A 12,943-nucleotide genomic window follows, 5' to 3' on the forward strand; every position below is an offset into this window, starting at 1 on the left:
GGTTTGCTAAATCAGGGCCTCAGATAGTCCCATTAACATAAGTAGGACAACTCAAGTAAGGTGAGCAGAAGCTAGCCCTTCACCTTCAAGGTAACTGAAGAGGAAGCTAGATAAAGAGTTTCATGAAAATAATGTTTAAAGTACTGCACATTTATTATACTTAGTTTCTCCTTAACACTGAGGTTCATTCCTGCTGCAGAGTGCAAATATTAAAAAGGTGAATGTAAAGTTTGCACCTATCCTGTGAACATTACATAAATAACTCTTACCAAAAGGCATCTCTCTGTTGTTGGCTATCTTGTTGTCCCCCATGCTCAGAACATTTTTTACAACCTAGTTGCACATGAAATGTTAAATATCTAGGCAGGTCACTCCTGGATTATGAAGCACTTTATATACAATAATCAGCAAACCTTTGGGAATGATTGAAGAAAAGACTTGCTTACATGTCACTGCGTTAGAAATGTTCTATAGTTCCATTAGAGGCAATGGTTAATTGCTGAGTGCCAGTTAGAATGATTACATCTGCCATCTCTAAAAGAAGTCGGAATGCTGTCATTCACTTTGAAATGGCTTGTTGCGTTCATCAGTCTAGATGGCATAGAAAAGTTATAACCATACAAGCCATATGGAGAATGTAAAGAACAATTAAGTGCTTCCCGAGCAATGGGACTTGATGGGAAAATGTTTCCAGGTGCATGTAGTCCATACAACATTTGATTAGCAGAATTGGGTACTTGTAGACACTGCCCAGTTAAGTCTTCAGATTTACCATTTTTCAGATTTGTTATACCAAGGGAAGATAGCATAGGCACATCCACCATGAAGTGGGGTAAAACATGTGGATTGGTGCCTCCTAGTTTTTCGTGGCTTGGAAATACAAGTGACTGTTGTCTCAAAAGGCTTGTCGGACAAATCTTGTAGTAAAGGGGCAAATTGAGATTATGTAGATATGTTTCAGGGCATGACCCTCCAATGTTGCTTGCTGACAAGTGAAACGTAGGAGGTGAGCAAGATGGAGAAAGCAAGGAGTTCAGAGGAGATGGCGTCCCACCACTTGAGGTCGTAGGTGAAGAACCAGAACTCCCATCTAAAAATAAAAGCAAAAGTAGTCAAAATGATGCTACTGGATGTTAACGAATAAGAATTATGGGTGGAATCCTGACCACACTGAAGTCAATGTAGCCTGCTATCATTTTCATCTAAATATCTACTGACTCCAAAGGGAATTCTGCAAGCAAGACTATGGCCAGATCCATCCATAAATTATGCATCATATCTTTGTTATCTAGGCCCCAGTGCAGCAAGGTAGTCATGCGTGTGTGTGTAAGTATGTGACTACTCACATAAACTTTTTTGAGGCAGGAATGGGGAAAAATTTTATTTATTGATATTTGGGTCATTTACAATAAGACATTAAATTACATTGTCTTGACATGTATAGGTACATGTCTTAGTACAGAATTAACAATATTAAGCAACATTCTGTATATTGATCATATCTTGTTATATCATTAACATTTCTCTTTTTTTGTCCCAATAACTTGATTATAACTTCTTAGGTGCTGAAACTCACACACATGCTTAAATACCTTGTTGAATCAGGCCTCTATGTATAATCAATTCCCTTCTTCTGTTTATAAACAAACAGTGTCATGTTTAAGGTGCTCTATTTTCCTCCTGATTTCCAGGGGTTTTCCTTGCATATAACAATAGAAATACTTCTTATTCAGCATTAATGGAAATTTTGCCTTGGACCCCGATCACAGGAATTGACTCATTTTATTTAGTTTCCACTGCAGTTTATAAGACACCTTTAATCACCGTTTCTCAAACAACTTTAAACATTCTTTTCAATTTAACAACCTATTTTCTGAAGTGGATTAATGATTGCTTTCATAAATTTATTAGAAAAACAACATCCACTTATTTTATATTTATTAGGTTACTGGTGTGTAACGCCATTGTTCAGCACAAGTTTTCAGCTCCTCCTATGTAAGTTCAAGGGTAAAAGCTAAGGAGAGATGGTGTTCCTCTGAAACCTTGCTTTGACAGTGAAACATTGCAGAGCAATGTGTATTCCTGTTACTAAGCAGACACTGTTTTAAGATGGCATCATTTAAAAGCCCCATTCTTCTCCTGCAGATATATTAGCACAGCTCCATTGCACCTTATATCACAAAATTTGGGTCTACTTTTTTCTCATTTATTTATATGTATTAATGCTGGCATGGAAAAAAACAAAATATCCCCACTTGCTTTTTGTCACACTTGTAAAATGGTTCTGACATGTTTAGGATCTTTCTTCATTTACACTATAATTCAAAATCATGTACGCAAGACACGATCTGGTCAGGTTTTATGTGTAATGGTCTATTAGGAATCTTTTGATATTCTATACTTTTTGCTGTCAGTATATGAGATTGATACAATGTGAAGGTTTAAGAAGTGATGCAATGTAGAAACTATTCTTGTTCTCAGATTAACTGCAGACCATATCATGTATGTATTTGCAGGAATGATGGCATATTTTTGCACATTAAGGGCTTCATCTTTTTCACACTGATGTCAATTGCTGTTTTAATATTGATTTCAATGGGAGAGGGAGCAGGCAACAGAAAGGACCTATTCTCCTCCTTCTCCCTAATTCTCACTAATATTATAGTGTTTAAGAGGCAACTTAAGCAATGTAAGATCACATTTGTGATGGCAAGATCATTATCTCAACTTGCAAAAGTAGTCCCTATGTGGCTAAGTAGTGGACAGTGTGTAGAATATTATCATAAACTTAAAATGCTCCTTAAAATGTACATAAAGTGGTTTCCAATAGATCTTTGGATTTTGTGGGGTGAGAAATGAATAAAATAATACTGCAAATCTGGTTAAGCATTTTTATTAGGTACTGTAAATAGATTGTTGCTGAGAATTTTTCAGCATCTACAGTATTCATTTAGTCTACGCTCTCTGTGTGTCAATATCAGTTGTGCACCATTCCTTGGCAGGTCTGTTAACTTTTGGAATGTGAAAGTTCTTGCCCATCCGTAAGCTGCTCTACAGTTCAGATGGGTCTATGTAGGCATGTTTAGTCTAGATGGCCTTGTCATGTTCTGAAATTATTAAATTAAATTATTAACAAAAAAAATCCAAGTCCTGTTTCGGAGTAGCTAATGGACACATTGTCGGTGTTTCAGAAATGCAAGTAGAGCATAGCAAATCACTGCAACAAGTCACTAAAAAACTTTTCATGGGTCACTTAGCTTTCTTTGCCGTACAAATATTTAGACCTGATCTTATTCCCATTGAATACAATGGGTATTTAGACCAAGTTGTGCGTACATGTATCACAATATATGTGTGTGTGCCCATATCATATAAGTGAAGGGATATCCGTATTCGCAGTGTTCAAAAGTCAGTTGGACCCCAAAAGATCATGAAATTGTCTTAAAAAAATCATGAGATTTTTAAAATAAATCATTTGCCTTCTAGGTTTTAAGCCCTTAGGATGTGTGTTTTCAACCTTTTCTCTAATAATAAACCTTTTATAACATCCCACACCATCATTAATTCTATACAGTATTTATGTGTGTAGCCTCTATGTCTATGTATCTTGACTTCTTGATCTTATAAAATAGGAACTATTCACGTTTTGAGATAACATGGGATGTACATGCCACAATACAGAAATCTTCACATTTTTTCTAAGGTTAATGGCTGTGTTAAATTGGTAAGCATAGCTTTTTTTTTAAAGTGCTTTCCAATGGTAGAGTCTACAATTTTTCATCTGGCTCTACAAGCACGCATTCTTCAAGCAAAACTTCCAGTGGACATTTTTCCTGTGTAAATTCTGCAGGATTGGGTGCCAAACAAATAACTTCTCATAGACTCATAGGTATTAAGATCAGAAGGGACCATTATGATCATCTAGTCTGACCTCCTGCACAACGCAGGCCACAGAAGCTCACCCACCCACTTCTGAAAAACCCCTAACCTATGTCTGAGCTACTGAAGTCCTCAAATCATGGTTTAAAGACTTCAAGGTGCAGAAAATCCTCCAGCAAGTGACCCGTGCCCCATGCTACAGAGGAAGGCGAAAAACCCCCTGGGCCTCTTCCAATCTGCCCTGGAGGAAAATTCCTTCCCGACCCCAAATATGGTGATCAGCTGAACCCTGAGCATGTGGGCAAGATTCACCAGCCAGATACCCAGGAAAGAATTCCCTGTAGTAACTCAGATCCCACCCCATCTAACATCCCATCACAGGCCATTGGGCTTATTTATCATGAACAGTTAAAGATCAATTAATTGCCAAAATCATGTTATTCCATCATACCATCTCCTCCATAAACTTATCGAGTTTAATCTTGAAGCAAGATAGGTCTTTTGCCCCCACTGCTTCCCTTGGAAGGCTGTTCCAGAACTTCACTCCTCTGATGGTTATAAACCTTCGACTCAGTGGAGATAATTATTATTTGAAAAATCTTGCAACACTTATTTGCAATTTTGCAGCAGTTAAATGTCCTATTATTGATAATTTCTAGATATTGTATCATCTTCTTTACTATTTAAACATTGGATTTTGTTTATCCAAAAAAGAAGAGTAGCAAACCATAGAAAATATCATTAAATATTATTATGATCCTATTTCAAGATAATTTTCTAGAATGGAATGGACAATCACAAGAAATTTATGGATTTTGTGACAAGATAGCAAAATAACAAACCTATTCTAAATATCCCTCTAAAACAGCTGAATAATATTTTTTCATACAAGTTATAGGTGTGAATCCTGTTTCAGTATTCTCAGCTACAGTTGAATGGTTAGTGTACATTAAAGCATTACTACAATGTTCCTGGGGCAAGTTTCATACTCCTTAAATTGATTTCTACAGGAGTCTTCCTTGCACAAGGTATGGAGTTAGGTCTACAGAATGTTGTTTGGTATCTACCCACTTCCTCTGTGTAATATTTATTTTATTGTATGTACTCTTATGTTTAGATATAATACATGAACTTATCAAAATCTTTAAGTTTATACATAATGCTAAAATACATTAATTATAGTCCTAAATAATTAACTAATTGACACACTATCATGGAAAGAATACAGACTTCACACCCAAGGGCTCAGCCTGTATTAGACCAGCAGAGGGAATGAATTTTATAGCAAAGGGTCCTTCACTGAAAATGCCCACCACCAGATGTTCAAATATGATGGCATTAACTCAAGCATCTCAAGATTGCCTTTAGTCACAGATAAAACATAATGTGATAGAAGGTCTTTAAGGCTTCAAACGGACAATAAGCTCCAGGAGGGTAGGATTTTGCACCTGTATGGAGCCCCACTGAAATGGTGCAAGGATCCTCCTGGGCACAGCTCTTTGCAGGATCAGGGCCTGAAGTAGCTGTCCCTAAATGAGTTGTTGTTATTAGTGACTTAATATAGTTACTTTCTTGTCCTTTTTCTTCTTTCCAGATATTTATTTATTCTTCAATGTCATTTGATTTGAAAATTAATAAAGAGTTAATATAAAAATATTGTCTTGCTCACAGAAACAATCAGCTAGATAGTTGTTATTAAGCATAAACAGCAAGAAAGGACTGAGTCAGTAAATTTGAATTCTAATCCTTTCATCACAGTGCCATCCCCCAGGATGGCATCCTCCTAATGTAATTTCACACATCCACATCTCCATGTCATTTCCATGTCATTTCACACATGCACAACAGTTAGGTTATTTCTGTTTTACACTTAATCTTTTGTTTACACCTTAGAAACCACTTGAAGATTCAAAACTCACCTTGGGTTTCTGCACCAAAGGTCTTAAAATCCAGAGTAAGTGGTGGCCTCCATGGATATGTTTCCAAAAGTCCATCCAGCACTCCCCTATAAAGTAGAACGTGGAATTCAGTGACTTAATGGATATGGCTCCTGCAGAGAATTACATTTGCGGACTTCCTGCCTTTCTAGATATCTTTCATAAAGAAAGAATGCATAAATATTCTAAAGCCTTCTCTCTTTTCTTTCTTTCCAGTTAGTTAACAAAGTCATTTCAAATCGTAAATTAAAAGTAGTATGAAATAGAGCGTAGATCTTTTTACACACATGAGAATGTACAGAAGTTGTAGCTGACAATTTATAACAATTACCTGTTTCTCCCAGGGTCTCGAAATCCTTTAGCAAAGGGATTCCTGTCTATTTTCAGCTTGGTAATCTACAGATTAAAAAATTAAAATAATCAAATAATTGTAGTGAGTAAATACGGCCAGGTGAAAGTAGGATTAAAATGATATAAGAGGGGTATAGTACCCTCACTTCCACTGATTGTTATATTGAATTATATTGTTTAGATTAAAATCTGCTTTCCTGAATCCTACAGATAGCCCTGTTGACTTAAATTGAATGTAAGGGCAAGATTTAGCTCAATATTGCAGTTGTTTCTATTATAAATATCCCTCTCTCCCTATGCACTTTAAAGCAGCACTTATTAATTATGATGATGATGATGATGATTCCTTAATCTCAAGCAGACTGAGTTCCTTTCCCTTTGGTATTTTCTAAACAAGATTCCCTTCTATTTATTTTATCTGCAGTTTTGTGCACATGTTTTAATTCTACTTCCACAACACTTTACCGCGTTGTTTATTATAAAGCATCGCCCAGCTCCCCTGGCGCTGTGGCAGTCTGTGAGGGCAGTGCCAGGTCCTACAAGGTGCTGAAGTTAATAGGAATAGGACTCAGCACCTCGCAGCATCAGGACTTTTCTAAATACAGTTAGTATTTATTATATTATTATTGTAGTCAAGGCCCGGGGGAGAGCAAGTCTCCAGAGATTTCTTAGTGAAAGTAGCAGCCCCGCGTGAGCAGGCAGTAACAGGCGGTAATATATCCTAGCGTGTGTTGTGGAACATGCTCAAAATTAGTAAAAAAAAAAAAAAAAAAAAAAAAAAACAAAGTTAAAAATCCAGGATTCCAGCTGCGGTTCTGTTTCCCGGGAACCCAGCAAAGGTGAAGCTCCGAGCCGGGCTGCAGTGCAGGAAAGCTCGGGCGCTCTCCCTGTTCCCCGGGGCCGCTTTACCTGTTGGTTTTGATAAGCCGTAACAGTGGTGAATTCGGTTTCCTTAAATGAAAAGGTTTTAACCCCTTCCGCTGGCAGAGACTGGATCTGGGCCAGATCAAATCTGGAATCCTGCAGAATCACGTGCACTCTCGGTTTGTATTTGTGCATGGACTGCAGGATAATCTGTAAATTACAAGGAAAAGAGGGTGAGCAGCTTTCCCCTCTGCACAGAAAGGGACGAGAGAAGCCCTGTGGCCAGCTGAAATGCTTCTCCCATTAGCAATAGCCAAGTAGTTCTCTCCTGCTCCCGTTCTCCGAGCTGAACCAACTGCCTCGAAATCTGTCCTGACTCTAAACACCGCGTTAGTTAACTCAAATTTGCGTTCGCCTCTGGGAAGATTCGGGTGTGGGGGGAGTGTGTGTGTGTGGGGGGGGGAGTGGTCCATTTTGCTTTCCTAAAGCCCCGTTTGTTTTATTTTGCAAATACCAGCAAACCTTCCCCCCCGCTTAAATCAACGGCTCGGCTCTCTGGTGACCCAAACTGCTCTCCCAATCTTCGTGCAATATTTGAGGGGGGGGGGAACAACCCCCCCCCCATCCGGATAGGAACTGTGGGCTCGAAAATCCAGTTCGTTTAACTCAAGAAGAAAGGGACAGATTGCAGCTGAGTGCGGGATATTTCATAGGATTTAGGCGCTTTCTGGCAGGAATGACTGCAGTGGACAGGCTGTAAAGTTGCGGCTCTTGTGTGCAGCTATACCCCTCCGTCCCGATCTCTGCGAGGTGCTGGGCACTTGGAATAACGGGTCTCACTCAGGCTGGTGCTTATGGACACACACTGATTCCGCGTGGGGCTTCCCTGGCTGGCATCTGACTCGCCTGAAAAACGCGTGGCGTCTTTAGGGTCTTGGCCTCGTCCCAGGGAGGGGCCTGGAGCTCCCAGCGCGGTTCCTGATCAGTCCCTCTTTCCTCAGCTTCCCCTGGCAGCATGTGCCCCGGATCCAGCCACAGGCTGGAAGCGGGATCCCCAAGGGACAAGGAGGCCCAGGGACAGCGAAAGAAAGCCCCCCCCCCCCCCACACACACACACTGTTCAACTGCGTTCACCCCACAGCCGGCACTGCGGCCGGATACACCCCTTCCCCCCTCTTCCCGTCCAGGGGCAAGTGACGATTCTCTCCAGCCCTGGTTTAGGAGCTCAGTCCCCAGGTCGTGCAAGCACGGGACCAAACCGGGCTGTGCATGGCAGAGGGGGGAGAGTAGATCGGGAATGCGGCTGCATCCACCGGGGCCCTCCCCAAAAGAGCTGAAGGGGCGGGGGGAGTGTCCGCCTCCCGGGGGGCTGCCCCTGCCCGCCTCCCTCCCCCTGCAGGACGAGAACCGGGCTAAATCCACACCTACATGCCCTTTGTCGTCCATCTCATTGTTGGTGAGTTTCACCCTGTCGAAGCTGATGATTTGCCTCATCCAGGTCTCTCCGGAGCAGGGGGAATCCGGGTGGATATAGAGCCTGGGCGTTATACAGGAGTGGTCTGTGTTCCCAGCCACCATCCACTGGGAGCTGTGGTAGACATACCTACAACGGGAGGGCACAGCGGGGTCAGCAGACAACAGCAGGACCCCGGGCCGGGAGCCAGGCCGAGGGAGGCCTGTGGCTCCCGCCCCAGGGGGCGCGGCAGGGCCAGGGCGTTCGGTGGGGCTGGCCCCTGTTTCCGGACGCCAGCCGCAGAGGAAACCGATCTGCGCCGCTCTGCGTTATTCCAAGTGCCCGCCGATCTGCGCCGAGATCCGGGGAGCCCGAGCGCTCTGCCTGCCCCCGGCCGGGGCCGTGCACCGCTCCGGGCCCAGCTCCCCAGCGGTGGCGCTTGTTTCCCAAGCCAGGCTGTGCCCAGCCGGGCCATTGTAGGGATGCGTGTGGGCCCGGCACAGGGAAACCCTGCAGCTGGCTCGGCTCCCAGCCTCCCAGCCTCACCCATCCCTCCAGGGCTGGCGGCGTGGGGAAGGGGGGGGGGGGGGGATAAGCCTGGCAAGGAGAAGCGGGACCCCCGCGGGCTCTCCGCCCTGCGCAGACACTAGCCCTGTGCGCACGTGCGCCCGCTAAAACAAATGTGTTTCTGAAGGGCTGCAAATCATAAGACAACAACAACCACCACAGCAACCAATCGGAGTTACCAGTTGCTCCCGCTGCTTTGTCTGCCTCGTCACCTGGGGGGGCGGGGAGGGTTAGGTGAGAAACAACCCCTCCCCCAGTTTCCTTCCTGAGCTTAGGTTCCCAACCCGTTCTCAGCTCTTGTTACTGGGCAGTGGGATAGTCCCTGGGAGCCCGGAGCCCCTCCAGCCGGCCGGCACACAGCTCCGGGGGCTCTAGTTTAATTGCCCCCCGGTGCCTGCAGGTTGATTGCTCTGGGGGTGCCCTGGGCAAGGCTGCTTGTTGTGACTGTCGTTGGGTCATTTCGCTGTTGCACCCAAAGCAAGGCCGGCTCTGAACCTCGCTCTCCGGTTTACACCGGTAATCTTTGCACATACACCCACCCACCCACCCCCAGCGAAATTGCCCTTGTTACTCGGAAACCAGAGCCTGTCCCCTCCGGGCGGCGATCACCCCCTGCCCCGTGTCCCTTTGACACCCCCTGTCATTCGGTGACTGCTGGGCAAGCCGCACAGACCCGCGGAGCTGGCTCCCCTCCTCCCCCCAGCACCCTCGGGGGCTCCAGGCCACAAGGAACCTGCCTAGGGGCTGGGGACTGGACGCATTGTCCTGCCCTGGAGGGGCGGGGGGCGCGCCCGGGGCAGAGATGGTCAAGGGAACACCGACAGGCGAGGCATCCTACGGAGCTGCAAGAGGCCTAGGTCAAGCGCAGAGATGCCCGAGGCGAGCAAACACTCCCGGGTGAGTTTGCTGCGCGGAGAGGCAGCGGGGCGCGCTTTGAAACGCGTGAGTGAAACTGACGCAGGACACAAGTGTGGGAGAGCCGCCGCTCTGAGGCTGGGCGCTAGGGAGTTTCCCCGCAATGAGGTGGGGAGGGGGCTCCGCTATTTGCAAGTGTGTGTGTGTGGGGGGGGCGGTTGTTTTCAGATCCCACTCAGCAGCGATAGCCGGCGGACTGTGGGATCCTTTGCTTGTCGTGGGTAATCAGCTAGTTGTTGTAGTGAATGCGCATGGTGCAGGCTTCTTTGTTTGCGCTGTAAAACGCAGCGCGGCATTTGCGTGGATCCGTTTTTTTACCTGTATCTTTTGGAGTCCACAGGGACCACGTCAATGGCGACGTAATATTGGTTCGCTGGCTCCAGACCCTTCACTTTCACCCTGACGGAGGGAAACATTCTCCTGCAGGATGCAGAAAGGAGCCCGTTATTTTCCCTCTTTCCTTTTGAAGCTTGTAAGGCGGGAGTAAAAAGTTTCAGGACAAAGCTCCCACTTTAAAAGTCGACAACGATTATTTTTTTTTTAAATAATCACTTTCGGGGACTGGGAAACGGGATTGTACCGAAAATATTCGGGGTGAAATCCTCTGGGTGGTTGTCGCTCTTAGCACAAAACGCTACACAGAACGTGAGCGGGAACCGATCTGTTATGCGTGGGTGATCGCAGAGACAAGGAAGTTACATTTAGCTGTATATAAAGAGTTGCCGTAAGATCTACTATATGGGAAATATTAAAGTATATGCATGAAAAAATGATGGCTATAGTAAAACAGAATTCCACTGATCGTGGTTTCTAACATTAGGTTACATACCCTCCTTTGTAATGTTGTTCATATAGATATTAATACGATTCGAGTTGATTAAAATATTGAAGAGAAAACATACACCAAATATATCGTCTGTAGGAGATATATTGGAACATTAAGTATGAAGATTGTATAGGCTACCATTCCAGTTAACATGCATAAATGCATACTACACGTTTTTTGAACGCTTGCCGAATGGTTTGCTTTTGGTCCACTTGCCAAATCTTTGACAAAGGGATTTGCTGCAGGGATTCAGTGAAAGTTTCATATTTTACAACGCTCTCCAGAGCTGCCCGTAGTTTTTGAATCGTTAGCACGAGCAATCGAAAGCACAACACATGTATTTAAGAACCTGGGTTTTTCTTGGGCCAGAAGACACCCTGTGGCTATCACCCATGATTTACATACAACCACACAGCACCCAAGGCGTGCCTGGCTCTGCCATACCTGCCGGCTTTGGTAATAATCATTTCCGTGCCGATCTCGTGAAATCTTTTCCAGAGTTCAGAGCCTTGCAGTTCCACGTGGATCTCATCCTTCGCGTCTCGGCTTTCGGCGCTCGCTGAGAAAGAAGCCGATGTGTCTGCTCTAGGTCTCTTTTCTGCCAGGATCAGAAATGAGAAGTATTTACACGGTTCCTATTCAGAGCAAGTTTACATGTACCGAAATGCCCCCGGGCCCTGAATTAGCCTGCAGAGCCCCCACCCTGGGCACTGGCTCTCCGGATACGGACTGCATCCGAGGTGGAAGTAGCTAATCTATTATACAGCATATTTCGGATTACTAAAATCTAGACTCACCATCCCCGCGAGCGCCTGGAGATTATCAAGGCCCGGGGGTGGGAAAGGAAAGCAAAGGTTATTTTCCGTGGCCGGCACAAATCCTTCTGTGTCAAAGGTGAGCCCAGGGCCGCGCTCGCTTCTCTAGTTACGGGTGGGCAAAGGAAACGGGAACCGGCTCAGGTGAGACAGGGCCTTCGGGGAGTTGATTCAAACGATCAGGAAGTTTGGCGTGCACCACCTGGGCAGGTTCTTCGGTCTCTTTCTATGAAACCGGCCGGTCTGCCGGGCTGGGGAAACAGCTGGTGGATGCGGCTCAGCTCCCGCACCTCAGACAGAGAGCTCGGGAGGTTTCTTTAATATATGGCTGTTGTTTTGCATGTATGCGGATCTCAGGCTCCCCGCAGCCTCTCCCCGTGACCTGGCTGGGGGACGGGACGGGCTGCGGCGTTTGAGGAGCGGAACCGATACTGCGTGAGTTCGGGAAGCCTTTAGCCACCAAGGACTCTCCGCGCCCTCTCCTGTCAGACGTTATTTAAAGAGAAAAAACGGGGGATACTAACCAGGTCCCTGGCTTTTCCCGGTCCCTCTGCAGCCGGTCCCTTCCTCCTCTCCCTTCTCCACGCGATGCTGTTGTTTCTCATCTCTGAAGTCCTGCAGTTTCCTCTTTGCGGATTTCCCCACTAAGGCTTCAACGGAGAAAGCGTGAGCTCGGGAGCTTAGAGCCATCCCGGAGCAAATTGGATCCTCCCGAGCGGAACTTCAAGCCTGATCCTTTAAAAATGGGGAGGAAATCCCCCAAATCCTAAAAGAGAGCGAAAAGCCCCCTCGGGCAGGAGCGGTAAGGTTCCTCCTGACAGCCCCTTCCTTCGCACGGTCTCCGCATCGTGCATGCGGGCACCCGCGTCAGGTTAAATCCCTCGATTTATTCCTCCTGGTGGTTCTAGGAGATTGGCAAGGGGAGGAATTTTTAGGGAACAGACCTGCCCTCACTGGCAAACGGAGCAGCTCCGATTGGGGAGCCGCCGCGTGAGAGAGATACTGTTGCATCCAACTGAATCAATAGAAGGCTGCAGGCACCACTGTTTGTTTTGGAAACTGTGGGGAGCGTAAAAAACATTGAGTGACAGTTCCTAGGGCTAAAGAAAAAACAAGGGGGAAAGACAGAAAAGGAGGGAGGGAGTGGGGAAAAGAGGGAGTCTGCCCCGTCTAGGATAAATCAAAGAGGTTACTGTTCTGCATTCAATTGTAAAAGCCAAAGAAATGTGACATAATTGCACACTAGGGGCCACTTTTCCAACAAAAGTGCAAATAATGTTTAACCAGAACCAGCAAAAATCTCTCTAGGCTTTTGCTACCCCAATTAAGACACAAG

At 45.3% G+C, this 12,943-nt stretch overlaps 1 protein-coding gene across 1 annotated transcript; it reads right to left on the minus strand.

Moving 5' to 3' along the window:
- Positions 1 to 479: 479 nt before the first annotated feature.
- On the minus strand, positions 480 to 12,297 carry TBX22 (T-box transcription factor 22). Its single transcript, XM_073358839.1, has 8 exons — positions 12,132 to 12,297; positions 11,237 to 11,390; positions 10,285 to 10,386; positions 8,460 to 8,634; positions 7,077 to 7,241; positions 6,148 to 6,212; positions 5,799 to 5,884; positions 480 to 1,090 (listed from the first exon to the last, which is right to left on the minus strand). Exons 1-8 carry the CDS (start codon positions 12,295 to 12,297, stop codon positions 480 to 482), a joined length of 1,524 nt encoding a protein of 507 aa, XP_073214940.1.
- Between the last annotated feature and the right edge of the window lie 646 nt (positions 12,298 to 12,943).

Source organism: Lepidochelys kempii, chromosome 9, assembly GCF_965140265.1.
Source record: "Lepidochelys kempii isolate rLepKem1 chromosome 9, rLepKem1.hap2, whole genome shotgun sequence".
Taxonomy (NCBI): Eukaryota; Metazoa; Chordata; order Testudines; family Cheloniidae; genus Lepidochelys; species Lepidochelys kempii.